Source organism: Elgaria multicarinata, chromosome 23, assembly GCF_023053635.1.
Source record: "Elgaria multicarinata webbii isolate HBS135686 ecotype San Diego chromosome 23, rElgMul1.1.pri, whole genome shotgun sequence".
Classification (NCBI taxonomy): Eukaryota; Metazoa; Chordata; class Lepidosauria; order Squamata; family Anguidae; genus Elgaria; species Elgaria multicarinata.
The window spans coordinates 8,750,000-8,771,014 of record NC_086193.1 but is presented as its reverse complement, the minus strand read 5'-3'; the positions used below and the strand labels follow the sequence as shown (position 1 = coordinate 8,771,014).

The 21,015-nt window shown below is 45.7% G+C and overlaps 1 protein-coding gene across 9 annotated transcripts in view; it reads right to left on the bottom strand.

Annotated features, from left to right (window-relative positions):
• CELF5 (CUGBP Elav-like family member 5) overlaps positions 1-21,015 on the bottom strand; it is a 103,908-nt gene that overhangs the window by 15,558 nt on the left and 67,335 nt on the right. For 7 of the 9 annotated variants that reach the window (XM_063147218.1, XM_063147221.1, XM_063147215.1 and 4 more), the window contains 3 exons: positions 15,420-15,548; positions 14,150-14,229; positions 4,788-4,934 (listed from right to left, as the gene is read on the bottom strand). In XM_063147218.1, the coding sequence (XP_063003288.1) occupies positions 4,788-4,934; positions 14,150-14,229; positions 15,420-15,548 (356 nt within the window). The remainder of the gene's footprint in view (positions 1-4,787; positions 4,935-14,149; positions 14,230-15,419; positions 15,549-21,015) is intronic. The other 2 variants (XM_063147220.1, XM_063147223.1) reach the window with 1 other exon arrangement.

Sequence of the window (21,015 nt, the reverse complement as noted above, 5' to 3'; positions counted from 1 at the left end):
ACAAGGGAAGGTTACAACAGCTGGGATTGTTCAGCTTGGAAAAAAGGAGGCTGAGGGGAGACATGATAGAGGTGGACGAAATTATGCCTGGTGTGGAGAATGTGGACAGAGAGACATTTTTCTCCCTCTCTCAAAATACTAGAACCCGGGGTCATCCCATGAAACTGATGGGTGGGAGATCCAGGACAAATAAAAGGAAGGACTTCTTCACACAGTGCATAGTTAAGTTATGGAACTCACTACCACAAGATGTAGTGATGGCTTCAAAAGGGGGTTGGAGACATTCCTGGAGAAGAAGGCTATCCATGGCTACTAGCCCTGATGGCTAAGTGCAACCTCCAGTATCAGACACAGAAAGCCTGATTTTATCCTGGTTGTGCTTTTATATTGTATTTTATGTCTTGCTTTTATACTGTTTGTTTTATACTTTGAATGTTTTTAAGTTTTGTGAACCGCCTAGAGAGCTTTAGCTATCGGGCAGTATAAAAATGCAATAAATAAATAAACACCAGCTGCTGCGGAACATGGGTGGAAGGGTGCTGTTGCACCATGTCCTGCTTGTAGGCTGGAGAATGCCATCTGTTGGGAGTGCTCTACTTCCAAGATCCTGTGCTGAACAGGGGGTTGGACTCGATGGCCTTTAAAGCCTCCTCCAACTCCATAATTCTGTGACTCACATGGGAGTATTTGCAGCCCTTTGGATCTTGGTCTATGCTTCCAACTTTTCTAGATGAATTTCAGATCCTGGCACCTTCCCCTTCCAAATTTCCCTTGGATCCATCTTATTTTATCTCATGCACAATCTATAACAGCTTAACATTTGGGCCTTTGAAAACATTCCCTGTTAATGTGATTCTCCAGAGCAGCACTAGTGGGCAGCAGGATCTCAGCCAACTCTCCCGTAAAACAGGAAGGCAGCAGCCGTAGTAGAGTTCAATGCTATCAGTTCAGTACTGGTTTGCCTTCATTGTAAAAACCATTAGGAAATTGGGTTGTTCAACATCCAGTATTTTACTAGGCCAGCAATGTAAGGGTTTCTATCCTGTTCCAAAATACCGGTTAACTCCAGATCATGCTAGGCTCCATCCAAGACACGCCAAATTAAGAAGAACGTAAGATGATTTCTGCTGGATCAGACCAAATGTCCATCTAGACCAGCGGTTGGGAACCTCTCTGGCCCTCAACATTCTCAGATAGCCACACCCCCTTTTCCTGGCCCAATCATTGGATGGCTTCTATGCAGGTCTTCCCCATTCTAAAAGGTTGGAATTCTTCTCTTAAGACTTCATTACTGGCCATAAGAGCCATAAACTACAATAGGTTGGCATTTTTTATACTTTTGGCCCTGTTCCTTTCACCCGTGGCTCAGCCCACCACTGGAATGCGGACCTCGAGAACTCCAAAAGCCTTCAGGCTAAAAAAGGTCGCTCACCCCGATCTAGACCCAGGTTACCAACAGTGGCCAACCCAATGCCCACTCAGAGAAGCCCAACAGCAAGGAAACAGTCCTCCCTTTGCTGTTTGTCAGCAACCAACATGCAGAGGTAAACTGCTCCTGAAGATGGAGGCTCTGTTTAAGTTCTCATTGTTCACAGCCACTGATGGGTGCCATTCTTCACCAAGTCTGAGCTAGTGGAAGTGGTGGGGGAAGAGGGTGATGCAACTGGGTCTAATTAACATCCACCTTAATTAAGGTGGCCATGCATCTTTTGAAAGCATCCTCCATTTGAAGGGATGCCCAGTGCAAATCCAGCGTAAAGATAAAAGAAACATCTGATGGAAGAGCTGGGCCTCGAAGTTACCCCTCAACACCACCTGGACGGCTGACTGGGCAAGGCACAAAGTCACCTGGTGACTGTCTTCCACCATACAGTGAGACAACTGTATTTCTCTTTAAATTACAATAACAATTTCTAAATTTGCATCTATACAGATAAATTAGCATATGCAAAATATATGCAAATTGGTCTCTTTTTGGGGGTAATTCACAAGGGGCCACTCTGCCTAAATTATACATTCACACATAGGGATGCTCAGGGAATTTGTTTGATCCAGATTATTCAGCAAATCAACCGAATTCGCACTTCCCAGATTAACATGCAGTTCAGGACACAGTTATCCTTCGGACTGAGCACTTCTCTGAATTGTGTGATGCAAAAAAAAAAAAAAAAACCAGAGAAAAGGGTGTATAAAAAACATATTTTTGGGTTACATGTGAACAAAAATGTGTACTTTAGGAGAAAATGCATAAATGTGTTTGAGGGTAAAGTGTATACAAAATTGCATATTTGGGGCAATATGAATATTTGGGCATATTTGGAATCAACACTTTTTGAAATAATGCAATTTTTGTGCAATGTGTGTGTGGTTTTTTTTAACCCAAATAGATGCTGAAATGGGATAAATTTGACTCAGGAATATACTGGTGTTAAATGGGCATAGATCAGAAATAGACTGATCCATCTATCCCTAATCTTAGGCGCACACGTACACACACACAGTCGGTCATCTCACTAAACTATACATCCTCACTTTTTGATGCAGCTCTGATGGTCATCATCAAAAATAATACTGCAGAAAGGGAAAAAGCAAGGAAAATCTCAAGGTAAATCTCAAATCAATAAATATATTTTTTAGACCAAGTACCAAGGAAAATCGAAAAACCAAGCAAAATCTCCTTTGGCTGTAGGCCTGCTGAGCCCATGGCAACGATCATCATAAATAACATTGCAGAAAGGGGAAATTAATTCCAAGCGTGCGCGGACACACACCCTATAGCAATAAATAAATAAAAAATGGCCGATGCCATGAAGTGTGAGATTCAATTACTCAGTTCCGATTCCATACAGCCACAAAGGTCTATTACCAGGGGGGCGGGGGGGGGGGGATTGCAGCTTCTTCCTGCCCTTCCTCCTGCCCAAAACTGTACCTCACCCCCAATCCTCTGTCACATTTGTTGAATGAGAATATCACACAGGGAAAACAAGAAAAGCGAGTATGAAAGACAAGATTTGCTTGCATCCATCATTCATAAGAAAGCATGCGTACACACACACGCACACACAGGCTTTCTTTGGGTCCGTGTCCAGTGGGGAAGAGCTCCAGAACCTTCATCCAACACTAGATCTGAATTCCTGAAAATGAGTGAAAAAGGTGACACAAAGAAGGGAGTGTCTCTGAGCACGCACAGAGCACGCTTCCCTTGCTGACATGTTTGACAGAGCGCTGCTCTCTGAGGAGAGTGCCTGCCCCGCCCCCCCGCCATGCCTCTTTGGCTCAATCACATATTACAATATTCATTGATTTATTACGTTTCTTTATTTAAAGTACTGTATTTCTTCGATTGGTAGACACCATCAATTGTAAGACGCACACTAATTTCAGTACCACCAAAAAAAACCTAAGACACACCCGCGATTCTAAGACGCACCCCGTTTTTAGAGATGTTTATATGGGGGGAAAAGTGCGTCTTAGAATTGAAGAAATACAGTATCTATTTTTTCCCTCTTTTCTGTTTTAAATGGTATTGGTGACTACTGAGCAGGCTCAATCCACTGTGGCCTGCTATGGGAGTGGGGGGAGAAATGTGTCCCTTTAAGAGTCCCCCCGCCCCAATTGTACATCTACAAAACTCGGAATTCCTCCAAACTATTAAGAACAGAACATAGAATCATAGAATAGCAGAGTTGGAAGGGGCCTATACAGCTATTGAGTCCAACCCCCTGCTCAATGCAGGAATCCACCTTAAAGCATACCTGACAGAGGTTGTCCAGCTGCCTCTTGAAGGCCTCTAGTGTGAGAGAGCCCACAACCTCCCTAGGTAACTGGTTACATTGTTGTACTGCTCTAACAGTCAGGACGTTTTTCCTGATGTTCAGCCTGAATCTTCCTGTAACTTGAGCCCATTATTCCGTGTCCTGCACTCTGGGAGGATCGAGAAGAGATCCTGGCCCTCCTCCGTGTGACCTTTCAAGTATTTGAAGAGTGCTATCACGTCTCCCCTCAATCTGCTCTTCTCCGGGATTAACATGCCCATTTTATACCAAATCAGACCCAGCAAACTAAACAGCTCCTTTGAACTCACATTTGTCAGCTCCAACACAAACCTATTTCATGGCCATCCTAGAAAAAGTGTTAATTCATGGGGGGAAGGAAAAACCTGAACATTCTCGGTCACCACATTGCCCAGCCCTTTTCTACACCAGCTAGTTGCAGCTCTCAAGGGTTTCAGACAGCCCTACCATTGAGCGATGATACCTCCCTCTAGTTTCTCAGTGGCTCCAAATCTTGCCATTTCACAGGATATTTTTACACAGATTACTGCTATAAGGGCAGCCATGTTTGCTTTTCCTCCCTGGAATGGAATATTGTAAAAGAGGTCGTGGCTGGCTAGTGCTTCATACAGGAGCACTCCACATTGCAATGAAGTTGTCACAAGTCTCTTTTTAAAAAAATTATATCCTGCCTCTTTAGCTTGGAGCTTTTGTGCCAGGGAACATCAGGTCCGCAGGTGGTCTCCCATCAATCACTGAATGGGCCCAGACTTGCTGAGCTTCTGCAAGGTCTGGCTGCTTGAATGCCTTCTGGCCGGGCCCTATAAGCTGCCACACAGCATACGTGAGCCCTACAAGGCTGTTATCCATCCACTGCTTAGGTCTGCGAATGACTACATCATGGCGTCTGCCTCGAGCAGATCACACCATGCTGGCCGGAATTTGCCCCATCCCCTGCAATTGCTTCCTGCCACCACCTGGGACAAAGCTGGCCTAAATCCCGGTGATACTCACCGCCTGAGCGTATGCGCTGTACGGGCTGAAGGGCAAGGCGAAGGATGGCGTGAGGATGCCCAGCTGCCCCACCATCTGTTGCATACGGCGCAGCGTCCGCTCCTTGTCAGTGTCCGCGAATTTCACCACGAGGCTGGAGGAAGCGCCCTGGGTGGGGAGAAGAAAGAAGGGAGATGGAGTGGTGTTTTTGCCAGCTGCTTTGGATCGTTTTTGGATATTCAGAGGCAATTAGCTCAAATAAGCTAGAAAAGAAGAGAATATATTCAACATGTACATTCCTTCAGCTATGGCGAAGCCTGACATCTTATCAATGTAAAATTGGGAACAAACATAATACCATAATGGCCTGGACTGCAGCACCGGTTCACGATCAGTCTGCTGAGAGGTTCTGAACTGGGAGTGTCCCAAGGAAAATTATATATTACTCCCCTGAACCCTCCCATTCTGGACATGGTCCCAGGATTTCATAGGTGTGTGGCTCTCCCACCCTAGAGGCCTTCAAGAGGCAGCTGGACAGCCATCTGTCAGGTATGCTTTGAGGTGGATTCCTGCATTGAGCAGGGGATTGGACTCGATGGCCTTTTAGGCCCCTTCCAACTCTGCTATTCTATGATTCCTCATTCTTGTAGACTGGGAAGCAAGCAGCTTCAGCAATGAACAGGCAGGCAGCCCAACTCAGGCAGCTCCCATCTCTGCTCTCAGCTGGCCTTGACATTTTGCCAAAGCTTTAGCTATAAGCCCTGAATACAACATCAAACTTTGGGCATGTCTAGACAGGGCAATATCCCGAGGATCGCCCCGGGATCATCCCTCTGTGTCCACATGATACACAGGGGATCCCAAGGGCAGGAAAGGATGATCCCTCCCTTTCCCTGTGATAGCCGGGATGGCTTTAATCCTGGCTTTTCCCGCGGTCTTGGGATTGTCCCGAGACTGCAGATGTGTGGGCAGCTATCCCAGTTTCTTCCCAGCTCCTTGCGAGTAAACGCGAGGAGCCAGGAACCGGGCACAGGGCACAAAGCTCTTCAGGAGTTCCATGCCCATTGGGAAAGGGAGCCTGAGGGTTTGGGGTTGTTGTTTTTTTAAAACCTTTTCGAAGGAGCGCTCCTGCACTCGTCTGCAATTTTAAAAATGGCTGCCACGACGTACGACGTCCTCCTGGGACGTCACGCGCTGAATGTAGACTGAGGGGGAGGATCCCGCAATCATCCTATTGCGAGATCCTCCTCCCTTCATCGGTAGGTCTAGCCATGCCTAGTGATTCTCTGGAAACTAGTACAGCTACCCCCCAATCAGCTCCACAAACAGGTAGAATGGCACTCTAAACATGGGCAGGAGAACTGATGCACCAGTAACTCCTCAACATTCAATGGTCTTCTGCATTTCCGTGACAGAACAAAGAAAACCTTGTAGAGGGAGGATGTGACAGCAAGAGGCATTGTTGTCGTTCAGTGATGGAGCGCTCGCAGTGGTAGAGCTCCGGCAAGAGTGGTGGCCAAGCTCCCAGGTCTCACTCTTGGTCGTTGCCTGATAGACAACGGATGTAGCTCAATAGTTTCTATGCAGAAGGTCCCAGGTTCAATCCCCCGTGTCTAAAGGACCCTTTTCAGGACGCTCTGGGCCCCTCACCAGTCAGTGCAGAGGGGCCTCCCCAATCTGGTGCCCTCCAGGAGTTTTGAACTAAAAGCTCTCAGCATTCCTGACCAGGCTGATTGGGGCTGACTGGAGTTGGAGTCCAAAACATCTGCAGGTTGGGGGAGGACGGTGGTGCAGACAATGTGAAGCTCCACCAACCAGGGCTTTAAAGGCTAAAACCAGCACTTTAAATAGGGCTCATGCATTATGCCCAAAGGGCAGCGATAGCTGCAGTCTGTGTGTTGCCAGTGGAAAAATTACAGAAGCAGACATGAAAGTCCCAAATAGACGGTTTGAATTACTGGAGGTTTATTGCAACCCAGAGAAAAATGCTTCCATACAGAGGAGATATGTTGTATTCAGGAAAATTGAATTATCTGTCCTCTGTCCTCTTAAGGACAGCCCAGACTTCCAGCTCCCTCTGTTCTCCCAGACTAGGAAGAAACTTTCTGCAGCCTGTCTTAGGAGCCCTGCCATAAAACTGAATAAAACCTTGCAAAACAAACTAATTATGTTATCAAAACCTCTGGAGAGCCTGAATCAACAGTCAAAGTTTGATTAGAAAATTGTGTTTACTGATCAAACACAATTTTATTGGTATTTCAGCAGGTGTCATTTGTATGCGTGCAGCACCTGGTGAAATTCCCTCTTCATCACAACAATTAAAGCTGCTGGAGCCCTGCCCACTCTAGTATAGCTCCTGCAGCTTTAACTGTTGTGATGAAGAAGGAATTGCCTACTATCAGCTTCAGCTGATATGCCAGCTGCACCCCTTCCTAGAGTTAGAAGACCTAAAGATGGTAGTGCACGCACTGGTAACTTCAAGGCTCGACTTCTCTACAAAGGTAAACTTCAACTAATTCAAAATACGGCAGCCAGGCTGGACACTGGTGCACCTAGTGGGGACCACATTACACCACTTTTAAAATCTCTTCACTGGCTATCAATTGGTTTCTGAGTGAAGTGTTGGTTCTTACCCATAAAGCCCTACATGGTTTGGATCCAGGCTACCTGCGGGATCGCCTTCTCCCGTACAATCCGCCCCGCACACTCAGGTCCTCTGGGAAGAATCTACTTCAGCTAGCAAAAACTAGATTAACAACTGTTACCCAGAGTACCTTCTCTTCTGCTGCTCCCAGACTGTGGAATGGCCTGCTGGAGACTCATCAACTTAACAGTCTACTAGCATTCAAGAAAGCTATAAAGACTGATCACTTCTGGCAGGCCTATTCAGTGGAATTTTAAGATGTTTTTAGAATGTTTTAGGATGTTTTTTAGGAAGTTTTTAACGATGTATATTATGTTTTAATTCAGTTTTTATTTTATTTTATCGCTTATTGTTGTTCCCTGCCTTGATCAAAATGGAGAGGTGGGTAAGAAATAATTTTATTATTATTATTATTATTATTATTATTATTATTAATTTCACCAGGTGCTGCATGCATACAAAGGACACTTGCTGAAATTCCCTTTTCTATGCAACTGTTAAAGCAATTTGACAATGGAACCAATGACTCAGAGGGACGGTGGGCTCTCGCTGGCTGGAGACCTTCAAGCAGAGGCTGCAGAGGCCTCTGTTGGGGGATGCCCTAAGCAAAGGCTCCAATGGAGGATGTGGCTAGTCACAGAACAGTTGCTGTCGGGGCCAATATAGTCAATTGTGGGGAGAGTGAGGCTGGAGGGAGACAGAAAAGGAAACAAGCTTTCTAGCCCACCTATTCTTCGATCCCCACAGATCCTTTGCTCTCTCTTTCTGTTTCTCCACTCGCAGCCTCTAACCTTGCTCTTTCTCTCCCCATCCCTACCCCGTCTTCTTTCTCTCCCTTCCTACCCTCCAGCCTCGCTCTTTCTCTTCCCTCTATCCTTTTGCCTTGCTTTATTTTCCTGCCCTCTCAACAGCCGATCAACAGAAGGTTCAGGAACAGGAAGGAGAATCTGGTCAGGAGGGCAGGGCTCCTGCAGCTTTCACTATTGTGACGAAGAGGGAGTTTCACCAGGTGCTGCATGCATGCAAATGACTCCTGCTGAAATTCCCTTTTCTATGCAACTGTTATAGAGAGAGGAGCCCTGTCCTCCTTTCCATAGGGTCACCCTAAAGGTCATTTTCCTTCTTGGCACCAAATCAAAATGTTCCTTTTTGCCCAGGAGTTTTAAATTATTATTTTTTAAAAATGGATTTGTTTCTTTGCTGGCTGAATCATTTTTAAGCTTCTTCTTTTGCAATTTTATCACTGTTCCTATATTGGATTTGTTTTTTTTATGATGGTATGTTACACCGCACTGGGATCCCTTGTGGATGAAGGGCACTTTATAAATGTTAAAACTACAAGAAATGAACATGTAACCACTCACTTGCCCATATTCTCCTTTATGTGGCCCAGGGGTTCAAGCAAGTTAACAGTGAGGAAGAGGAAGAAGGAAGAGCAGCTGCTAAAACAGCTTGCCTGCCTTCTCCTTCTGGGTGGCTGCAGGGATTCGGCCCCAGCTGGGTCCTTCTCATTCTCATCACTGTTGCTGCCGAATCGGTGAGTGAATGAATGTGTGGCAAAAACAGTGAATAACTGTATTATTTGTTTAGAGTCTGCAAGATCAGTAGGAGGATAATTTTATTTCTCCATTTGGTTTCATTACTAAAAGTTTCACACCTTTCGCTCCTCAGTGGATAGAATTTCACTCATTTCATTAGTGATGCAGGAGTCGTTAATTCACTTTCGAAACAGCCATCCCCACGTATTTGTTTCCCATTGATTTTGGAAAACTTGGGCATTTCCCATAGAGTGGCATGATATTTTCAAGCTTTCTACTACTCCCACAAGGTCTTCGACATGCCGATGTGTCAGAAGGTTCCCATTTGTTTGTGTAACTAAAACAAATGCAACAGCAGGGCTCATTCTTTCATGGGGGTGGGGGGTTTCCCCTTTTCCTTTTAAAATAAATACACTGCCCTACCTACCAATAGTTTGTTTTTAAGTCTTTTAATTTGTTATGCTACTTTGGTTTTCTTTCAGAAAAATGCTTTACTACTACTACTACCACTTACTATTGAATACTGCTACCACCACTACTTACTACTGCTTCTAGTACTTACTACTAGTAGTATCATAAATACTAGCATTGGTATTAATAGCATTACACTACTACTAGTTTGTTTGTTTTGTTCCCCTACTGACTTATAATTTTGTTGTGAATTTTAAACTTTTTTTTTTAACATTTCTTTTCCTATGTTTTAAACTTTGTAATACCGCCTTGAGGCCCATTATTGGGCAAAAGGCGGGATACAAATAAATATAATAATAACAATAATAATACTATTACGAGTGTTGCTAGCTGCCACTACTAAGCAGTAGTAGTAGTAGTAGTAGTAGTAGCAGTGAGGAGGAGCAATAACTAGGTCCCCATCTATACAACAACAGGATTGCTCCTCATTAAAAATAAACCTGATTTTTTGTTGATTCGAATGTAGGTAAAGAGCGTCACGCTGCAGAAGCAAAACTGATTTGTTTCTTGAATTTATTTATTTTTATAGTGAGTTATAAATGTATTTATTTATTTATATAAATTTATATATATATATAGTGGTATATTTATATACCGCTCCCCACTGAAAAATTTCAGAGTGGTGTACAAGATAAAATGAAAATAAAAACAGAATAAAACAGTTAAAACAAATTTTAAAAGAAGCAAATACAGAGATACAAGACTGCATATTAAGGAAAGGCTTCCTGGAATAAAGATGTTTTCAGGAGGTGCCGAAAGGAGTACAAGGTTGGAGCCTGCCTGACCTCCAGAGGCAGGGAATTCCACAGGAGGGGCGCCACCACGCTGAAGGCTCTTCCCCTGGTGGATGCCAATCGGAGGATGGATCTAGGTGGAACCACCAGGAGCAGGCCCTCGGATGACCTCAGTGACCGGGCAGGTTGGTAGGGGAGAAGGCGCTCTCTCAGGTATCCTGGTCCCAAGTTGTTTAGGGCTTTGTACACAAGCACATGCAGAGTGCTTGTGCACAAAGCTACGGAGGAGATAGGAGCAAAGCTATAAATTTTATATGCGGAGCTCCGCAGATTTATATAACACACAAACCAGGAGTGGGGCAGGAACGAGGCAGCAGAGGGAAAGGAACGAGGCAGCAGAACACGCCTCCTTCATCTGGCTGCCCGTTGCCCCCTCTTTATTTTTGTGAACCGCCCAGAGAGCTTCGCATATTGGGCGGTACAGAAATGCAATAAATAATTTTTTAAAAGAAGCTTTCTCTGCAGAGCTCCGCAGAGAGACTTTAAACTAAAATCGGCGCAAACGAACGAGGCAGCCAATTGGTGCGAAATTGGGAAATCGGCCAATCCCATTGGCCTACCCTCAAAGCTCCACCCACATGTCAAAATCCAATTTAATGCCCCCAAAGACACTTAGCCATAATGTGGTGCAAACTTGGACATGATCTAAAAGTCGCGGTAAATCACAAATGCGAAGATGCGCATTATGGGGTTAAAAACCTGGCACTGCAGCAAATGGACGGCTGCGTCATGTAACCTAAAACACAAATATGCGCATTTAGGTCACAGTAAACAAGCCGTATAGACAAGGCCCACCACTAGCTTTCTCATCTGCTGGCCTTCTCCTTGCTAAAGCACCCCCTCCCTCCCCACATTCAGTGGGCCAAAGCATCAAAGCACCTCCCCGCACCCAGTGCTTGAGAGAGGGAGGCATCAAGGAAAGGAAGGCAGCAGCAGAAGACGACTGGGGAGCAAGAGATGGATTTAAAAATACTGTCAGAGGAGCAGACACTGGCATCCAAGGGCATCGATCCAGGGTCTCCCTGGGCAGAAACAAATCTAAAGGTCTCCTAGTCAAGCCCACTGTGCCCAGGGCTGTGTGGACATCACAACCCTTATCGTCATCATCCTGCACGTCCAGACAAAACAAAATAGAATCCAGCCAAATTTGGAGAGAGCGCCTTCCTCCTAGGATTAACTATGGTAAAGGAGGACAGAGCTCCTGTATCTTTAACAGTTCTACAGAAAAGGGGATTTCAGCAGGTGTCCTTCGCATGCAGGCAGCACCTGGTGAAATCCCCTCTTCATCACAACTGTTAAAGCTCCAAGAGCACTGCCCTCTTGACCAGACACAAAACAGGGCAGGGCTCGTGCAGCTTTAACGGTTGTGATGAAGAGGGAATTTCACCAGGACACCTGGTGAAATTCCCTCTTCATCACAACCATTAAAGCTGCAGGAGCCCTTCCCTAGTGACCTGATACAAAACTGGATACATAGTAACCAGAACTTTCCTGTCCTCCTTCACCATGAAGTGCTGATGACGGAGGATGCTACAAACTCTCCGACTCTCTCATACACACACAGGGTTTTTATTAAGAGATATTAGTCATCTTTGCAAATAATGCTTAAGGGGCCCTGTTTGCCCTGCTCATCATTGCTGCTTTAGCTTCTCCTCTTTTCTCCAACCCCAACCATCCCAAGAAGAACATGCCATTCCACTATTATTTTCTACTCTTAAAGCACAGTTCTAGCCATCAGGAGGGAGTGCTGGGGGTCTTCCCATACAGTCCCGGCCCCCATTCAGAGACACCTGGAGCCTTCCCTGAATTTTCAGCTTTTTTAGGTTTTAGGTTTTTTAAAGAAAGTCTCTAGTCCCTTCTGTTTGTGGAAATAGCAGAAAGTAGGGGTGTGCACGGACCCCCCACTCCGAAAATTTCGGATCGGCCCACTCCGCTCCGCGCCACTCCGCCCATACTCCGCTCCTCTTCGCCGCGGAACTCCAGCTCCGAATCGGAGCTCCGCAGTGGAGGGGAGTGGCGCCAGGTAAGGCCGGGAGAGGAGGGCGGGAGGTTTACCGGGCCCTGCCGCCATCGCCCCCCGTGCGGCGACGGCGGCAGAGCCCGGTAAGGGACCAAGGGGGAGGGGGGGCCTTACCTGCCTCCGTCCGCGGTCCGTCGGCGTCTTCAATTGAGCCCGCGGTTCAACCAGGAAGTCCGCGGGCTCAATTGAAGACGCCGACGGACCACGGACGGAGGCAGGTAAGGGAGAAGAGGGCGGGGGGGTGTTACTGGGCCCTGCCGCTATTGCCGCATGGGCGACAGTGGCAGGGCCCGGTAAACCCCACTTAACTTTCCGGCGGAGCTCCGGATCGAGGCGAAGGATCCGCCTTCATTTTGATCCTCTTCGCCACGCTCCGCCGGCCCCCCAATCCTCTTCGCCTCCGCCTTAAGGGCAGGCGAAGCCCCCCGCTCCGCTTCTAATTTGCCGGTCCGATTAGAAGCGGAGCACATCCCTAGCAGAAAGCATGGGGGAAGGATTCATCAAGAAGTACATACAGGGCCCGTGTCAAAGGTAGGTAAAGTCAGGCACCTTCCCAGGGCCCGCACATCATCAGGGGCCCCTGGCAGGAGCCCCCTGGAGTTGCTCCTCCTCTTCGTCCTTGCACCCTCCTTGTTCACCTTCCTCTTGCTCTGGCCAAGAGAACAGTGGTAGTGAGAAGGGAGAGCAGCAAGTGCTCTTTCTGTCTGGCAAGCAAGCGGTAGCAATGATAAGACAGAGAAGCAACAAGAGCAGCTGGTGACAATGACAACAGATTCACTGAGGGAGGGGGCCCATTGAAGGCAGCTTGGCCAAGCCCCCCTCCCCCAAAACCTGGAGCCAACCCTAAGATAGGGCGACCCTATGAACAGGAGGAAAGGGCTCCTGCATCTTGGAAGGGGAATTTCAGAAGGTATCCTTCATATGCAGGCAGCGCCTGGTGAAATTCCCTCTTCATCCCAACAGTTAAAGCTGCAAGACCCCTGCCCTCTTGACCAGATACAAATGAGGGCAGGGCTCCAGCAGCTTTAACTGTTGTGATGAAGAGGGAATTTCACCAGGTGCTGCATGCATACAAAGGACAACTGCTGAAATTCCCTTTTCCATGCAACTGTTAAAGATACAGGAGCCCTGTCCTATTTTTCCTATGGTCACCCTACCTAAGAACATAATCATCTGCCTTCTAGTGTTGTAAACAATGAATGCAAGGCCACTGGGAAAACTGATAAGCAATTGGCACTTATTCCTAACATGGTAACTTCATAAAAATTAAAATTAATGCAAGAAGAGGAAAACTAATGCCCTCCAGATGTTTTGGACTTCTGCTCCCATAATCCCTGATCATTGGGCCACGTTGGCTGGAGCTGATAGGAGTTGTAGTCCAAAACATCTGGAGGGCACTAGTTGCCTGTCCCAGATTTAATGCAGTTTAAACATATGGGGTTCCCGCTATTTCAAGGTCTGGCTATTCTCCTTCTCCTGTTGCCACTTAGATCTCCTTACCAGAGACCTTCTGGCAACATCCTTACCTTCAAAGCTCTGGACAGGGTGGGGCTGATGCATCTGCACTTGCAGGTTGGGTTGCCCGTCTTGTACCTTGACATCCTATACACTCTTTTAAAGCCAAAAGCAAGAACTGGACAAGCATCTGTCAGGGATGCTTTAGGGTGGATTCCTGCATTGAGCAGGGGGTTGGACTCGATGGCCTTGTAGGCCCCTTCCAACTCTTCTATTCTATGATTCTATGAACTAGATCAATAGCGCCACCATAGCACTGGACATTTAATTACTTGGTTGCTGGTCACCTCTGCCTGGTTTCAATTCGCCCCAGGTGAGCAGTCAGTTACAACACTGGATTAAACACCAGGGAACCTGATCCCCCTTCCCAAACTGTAATAGTACCTCAGATTCTTACTCACGGGCATAGTTTGGCTGCCATGGAGGGCGTGGATCGCTGCTTGGGCCTCCGTGTGAGAGGAGAATTTAACAAAGGCACAGCCTGGAGGGCGTCAGAGAGGAGAGAGAGAGAGAGAAAGGGAGAAAGGAAGAGGACAGGCAGAAAGAAAAGCAGCAAGTGAGAACGAAGCTGGGGGTTAACACACAACCCAAGGAGCACAATCCCATGCTCCTCTCTGTACCTTGCCTCAACATGGACTCGATGGCCTTGTAGGTCCCTTCCAACTCAGCTATTCTATGAACCTCCCATGTCCCCTTCCCAGTTCTGTTTTAGCACACTTTGAGCAGAGGGGTGCTCCATTTTGGACAAAGTGTGGTGAATTTGGTGCACGTGTCAAAAGCACAAATCTATTTGCTTTCACTTTTACTTTTTTTTTTAAAGGCAGGGTTAGTTTTTGATCTTTGTTGCTAACCTTGCTGAAGGTATGAGAACATTGCTACTGCTATTACAAGGGCTGAAAAAGAAACCACTACAAATGGTCTTAAAATGTTGGCCTGCCAATCAAATCTAATTTCAGATTATCTCTGTTTAAACTAGGGTGATCATATGAAAAGGAGGACAGGGCTCCTGTATCTTTAACAGTTGCATAGAAAAGGGAATTTCAGTAGGCGTCATTTGTATATAAGGAGAACCTGGTGAAGTTCCCTCTTCATCACAACAGTTAAAGGTGCAGGAGCTATACTAGAGTGACCAGATTTAAAAGAGGGCAGGGCACCTGCAGCTTTAACTGGTGTGATGAAGAGGGAATTTCACCAGGTTCTCCATATATACAAATGACACCTGCTGAAATTCCCTTTTCAATACAACTGTTAAAGATACAGGAGCCCTGTCCTCCTTTTCATATGGTCCTCCTAGTTTAAACACAAAGCAAGATCCACAATTTCCTAGTCCTCATGGTTACCAGATGGACATACACAGGCATCCATGTCCAAGGATACATCTGCACTACTACAGACCAAGTTCAGGCCTGCTTAACTTACTAAGGCTCCCAGCCAAGTAGCCCTGGGAATTGTCAAAAGTAGGAATCTTTTGGTTAGAAAGTAGGTAGAAATATGAAAATAAGTTAACGATGAGTAGATATCCAACCAAGAATTTGCAGTGACAATTCCCAGAGTTCTTTGCAGGCTGCCTTGAGAGTTAACTCGCTTTGAAAATTAATAGAAGTTGCAGCGTAGACAAAAACAGATAGAGTTGTTCCCAGCCCTTAGAGGGACAGGAAACATTGGATAGACCTTTGCTGTTGCCATCGGGCCCTCGGAGCACCGTGCATTCATCGATGACACCGAACGGTTCGAAGAGGCGGAGAATGTCTTCCTCCGACTGCTGCTTGTTCAACATGCCCACAAAGAGCTTCCTGTCCCCTGGAGGGGGGAAAAAGCACACAACACAGAACCATCAACTTTCTGTGGATCTCTCAAGACTGGGGAGGAAACAGACCGGGGTGATCCAATCCCCGAAGGAACTTGACTTGAGGCCAATAATAAAAAAAAAGAATACTATTTTTATTGATTTTCAAGTAAGGACAAATACAATAAACACGCACAGTAAAGAAAACACTCAACAACAATACAAATGTTCCCCAGCACCACTGTAAAAAAGCATGGGTGTTCATATCTTCAATAAGCACTTAGTAAATATAGAAATCTTAACCAAATCTATACTTTCTTGTACAGAAAAAGATGCAGGTTAAGTTAGACCTTCTGACCAAAAGGATTCCTGAGTCAGTGGAGGCCTAGGTTCGCCAGGATTCATATTAATAAATGAAAAAAAGTCCAACCAGTTTTCAAAAAAATGCATCTGATGTTATTTCCCCTCTTGCTAACCTGCTACATTGAGTCAACTTATCATTTAAAGCTAGTATCCAAATCTTATCAAACCAGCATTGATGGTCAAAAGGTCTGTGGCTTTTCCAGAAGTGGGCAATGTCCCACCTGGCTGCAACCAGCAAGTGGGTGACCAAGGCTTTGGGAATAATGTTTCTATTGGCATTCCTAAAAGTAGAAAGTAGAGCCAGTGCTGGATCAGTTTCTACTTCAAGGTGAATAATTTATTATTTATTTATTTAAAATTTATTTATTTATTGCATTTTTATACCGCCCAATAGCTGAAGATCTCTGGGCGGTTCACAAAAACATTTGTATCCTGCCCTATATCATTAAGATCTCATGGCAGCGTACAGATAATGTTTGTAATGGATTGGAAAACCCTTGACCAAAAAGTTTTGACTTGTTGACATTCCCACCAAAGGTGACTGTAAGTACCAGGAACGGAGCAACCACTCCAACAGAGAGGGGACATATTGCCATTAATATGGCACAGTCTAACAGGGGTAATATACCACCTGTGAGAGGCCAATAATTTCTGAAGGGGACAAAGGTTCTGTTAGAGATCCCTTCCAGAAAATAGCAGTTCCCATGATTCTAAGTTGTGGGAATTGTGGGTGCCATGACAATGGCACGGAGTTTAATGTTGGCGCCATACGAACACACAACCCGTGCTACGTGTCAGCTGTCATTCTGGAAAACCACAGAATGCGTCCCTAGCTGCCGGTTCATCTTCGTGTGTATTTTTTTAAATGAGGACATTTCTAGTACTTATCGATTTGAAGATATGCTGTGGTCCAGGATCTCATTAAATCTCAAAAGCCAGAGCGATGGCTGAATAAAGTCTCCACCGTATAGGAATGTTTCAGTACCATTTCCCACCATTAGAAGAAAGGGAATACATTGTGTAAAATAGTAAACACTGACAAATAAATTATGTAACACAAGAGAAATCATGCCCACAGGCATAATTTCTATAATTCATTATAGGTCAAAGAATCCAGCTTTCTTTGTCCTAGAATGTGGATTACCTTGCCACAGAATGTTTTTTAAAAATATATATTTAGCACAGAGTACTAGAGCTTTGGGAAAAGGTGCTAAAACACAGCTATTAGAGATCCCAGGTGCCTTCAGGGAATTACAGCTCCTAGGGCACCTGGAGGAGCTGTGGAAATTAAATGGATTTTAAGACTGTGGTGTTGACAGCACCTCTCTCTCTCCCCCCCACCCCGCAAAAAAGCCCTCATCAAAGAACAGTAGAGTTTTTGACTTAACCCCTTCGTTCTCACATCCTCAGCTGAAACAAAACCTCAGGCTGCCCCCTATGCGTACTTACATGGGAGCAAGCCCCATTAAATTCAATGAGACTTATTTCCGAGTAAACACTGACTGGATTACAATTGCAGGTCATGTACATAGAGCAATGCATTGGGGGGGGATGGGGGAGGTGGGCCACAGTCCAAGAAGTCCCATACTAGAGGCCTTCAAGAGGCGTCTGGACAAACATCTGCCAGGGATGCTTTAAGGTGGATTCCTGCATTGAGCAGGGGGTTGGACTGGATGGCCTTGTGGGTCCCTTCCAACTCTGCTATTCTATGATTCTATAAGAGTCTTAAGTTTTCCCCTCAGTGGCTAAGAGCTTCTCCAAGGGTGTGATTCTGAAATAAAGACATGGTATAGGGGCTGGGGGACTTTTGGTTGTTGTTTTAAATCAGTGGTTCCCAAAGTTTTTCAGGTAACCGCCCCCTCAGTTCCACAAACTCTTCCCAGTGCCCCCTACCCTACACTATAAAAATAATTATTCAGAATAGTGGTTTTCAATGACCCACTAAGGAAGATAATAACAATAAAATTCAAAACAGTAACAGTTAATTGAATATTTATTCAAAATCTGAAGCACCTGCCGCAGGCTTGCCAAGGGAGGGAGGGAAAAGAGAGCAAATGGCTGTTTTGCAACTAGCATGACGGGGCACACCAAGCAGGTTATGTCTCTTCATTAGCGTTTTGGTGCTTTTGAAACATTTCAATTCACCGTTAAAAGGACTCTTCTTAAACAGTATTAATACATGTGTGGATTCTTCCCCTACATGGCTTGGGACCAAACTACCTTCTCCCATAAAAATGTCCCTGGGTCTTAAGACCTACTGGAGAGGCGCTTCTCAGAAAAGACCACCTCGAGCGCCCCCCTGCCGCCCCTTTGCCTCTTAGCTGCCCCCCTGCCACCCCTTGCCTCTTAACGCCCCCCCTATGCAATCCCACCACCCCCAAGGGGGTGGTACTGCCCACTTTGGGAACCACTGTTTTAAATCAAAACTGTATTGGGAGTGCCCAACATGGAGTTACAACATAATATATATTTTGGCCCTTAGATTGTAGCCTGCTTTAGGGCAGACATCTCCCATCGCCATCTGCTTCAAGACCACTATGTATAAATATAACAACTTAAAGCTTTGCAAGAGCTGAGCTCTCAGTCTCCTTGCAAGACCTCCTCTGCATTGTACTAACAAAGAACAGTGGCTTTTTACGGCCTCTGGGCTGTCATTTGGGGGCTTAAAAAAAGAGAAGATGCTGCAATCAGATATCACCAGGCTGAATGTAAGTAGCGTTCCCAGATTTCAGATAGATTTCTGGACACACCACAGCCCCACAGGGGGTGTACCATTCCCTCTCCTTCTTCCCCTCACTCCCAGCTTTATTGAAACGTCATCTCGGCAAAAGGATTAAAATGTGACGCTCCCTGCAGCAGGGCGTCGTACAAATGCCCGCCGGGGAGGGGGGGGTGACGAAGGTTGGGAACGTGTCAAGCTGCAGCATCCAAGAAGCTGTGCGAAAAGCGCCCTTATTGTAAGCGACAGGATCAGAGGGCTTGGCTGGAAAGAGAAACCAATTTAACATGACGTGTGTCAGGAGTAATTGCGAAGGGGGCGCTATCTGTTGGTGAGTGCAATGACCTGGAAACATCCCCCCCCCCCCGTTTTGTTTTGGAAAGTGATTATGAATTGCAACTGCATAGGGTGGTCATCCCAAATTGCAAGCCGCAAGAGAACCACTAGTGCAGTGTGCTAAATAATGAAAGCCTTCCTTGAGCCCGGCAGGACACAGCCACGAAGGAGGGTGTCTGGTCTACCTCTGCATGATTTGATCCTTTGGGTTTGTCTCCTTCTGATTCGCTGGTGTGTTTTATGGAGATGTCTATATGGCTTCTTTACCCTGACGTAAATGCGCAGATTCGCATTTCAGGACACATGACGCTGCTGCGCCGGGTTTTTAATGCAATAATGCGCAGGTTCGCATTTGCGATTTACTGCGACGTTTGATCAATGTCCAAGTTTGCACTGCATCATAGTTATGAGTCCTTGGGGGAGTTAAATCACATTTTGACATGTGGGTGGAGCTTTGAGGGTAGGACAAAGTGATTGGGTGATCCCCTGGCTTCCCACCTATCGTGTTTTCTGGCTTCCTCGTTCCTTCCCACCATTTTCCTGTTGAATTAAGATGGAGCTTTTAAAATGAAAACAAAAAGCAGGGAACAGGCAGCGAGAGACAGGAGATGTGTTCAGTCCCCCGCTCACATCCTTGTCTGCTGCCTCGTTCCTTTCCCCACTCACTTTTCCTCCTATATGGGGAACGGGCAGATACAGCTTTTAAAATGAAAACAAAAAGGGGGAACAAGCAGCAACAGAGAGGAGACCTGTTCAGTCCCCCTCTTGCATCCTCCTCTGCTGCCTCATTCCTTTCCACCCTCAGTTTTCCTCTTCTATGAATCTGTGGAGCTCCACAGATAAAATTTATAGTTTCCTTCCTCTATACTCCATACCATCGTATCATTATATGTGCGCATATGTGCATTAATAACTGCACTACAAAAAAAATCAGGCAATAAATGATGCTGCAGTGTGACGCACTTTGCATAGATTTGAATCTACGAAAATTCTGGTTTTCGGGAGCAATCCCGTTGTTGTATAGACGGGGGCTATGTCTGCATGGGTGTGTACTAAACCCATTTCGAGGCTCCTGTGAGCTCAAAGCCTGATGGCTATGTCCTACCTCCAGTATCTAAGGCACTAAGCCTATATGTACCAGTTGCTGGGGAACATGGACGGAAGGGTGCTATTGCACTGTGTCCTGCTTTGTTGATCTCTGGCTGACAGCTGGTTGGTCACTGTGTGACCAGAGTGCTGGATAGATGGACCCTCAATTTGATCCAGCATGGCTCTTCTTATGTTCTTAAAGCACTACTGTAGTAACTCTGTGTGAGTCTCTGCTCTGAACTTGTCTCCTTCCAATCAGCATTCTCTGAGGAGATGAGCCAATCTGCATGTCTCTACATGGAGTGCAATTAGATCAACTGAACTAATCCCAAAATGCAGCTGAGTCACACAGCTTTGGAAGAGTCTGCTCATTAGATCTCTGTAGAAGTCGCTGTTCAGACTGTACCTCCTTTGCTGAATGTGAGCTGCACCTGGAGTGACCCACACAGAAAGAAGGTGGGTTCCTCATAGGGAGGGTAATTCCTTGTTTTGGTGTGGTGAGATGTTCCTAACTTTAAGAAATCAAGCCCAGGGCAGTGAGTCACTGTCGTGACTGCTAAAACCTGGAGTTTGCCTTGCTTGGCTTTGCCTTAGCAGAACCTGAACAGTCATAAAGAGATACAACAGGAAGGCTATTCTGAAGGCAGGAATTTCTGCTGCGTCACTTCATGGCACTTCACTCGCACATTGTTTAAACTGTTTTAACTGCATCTATTGCTTTTAAATTATATATTGTTTTAACTTGTATTATGGTTTAATTTGTTTTTAACTGTGTATATTTATTGTTTTATACTGTATATTTTTATCTGTACACAACCCTGTTATCTTAGTGATATAGGCCAGGATATAAATATTTTAAATAAATAAATAAATAATAGGGAGTGATTGCAAGATTCAATAGCACCTGTTGAAAAAATGTGGCAGAATTCCCTTCGGAGGACGATTGCAAGAAGGGGAACCAGGACTCATAAAGA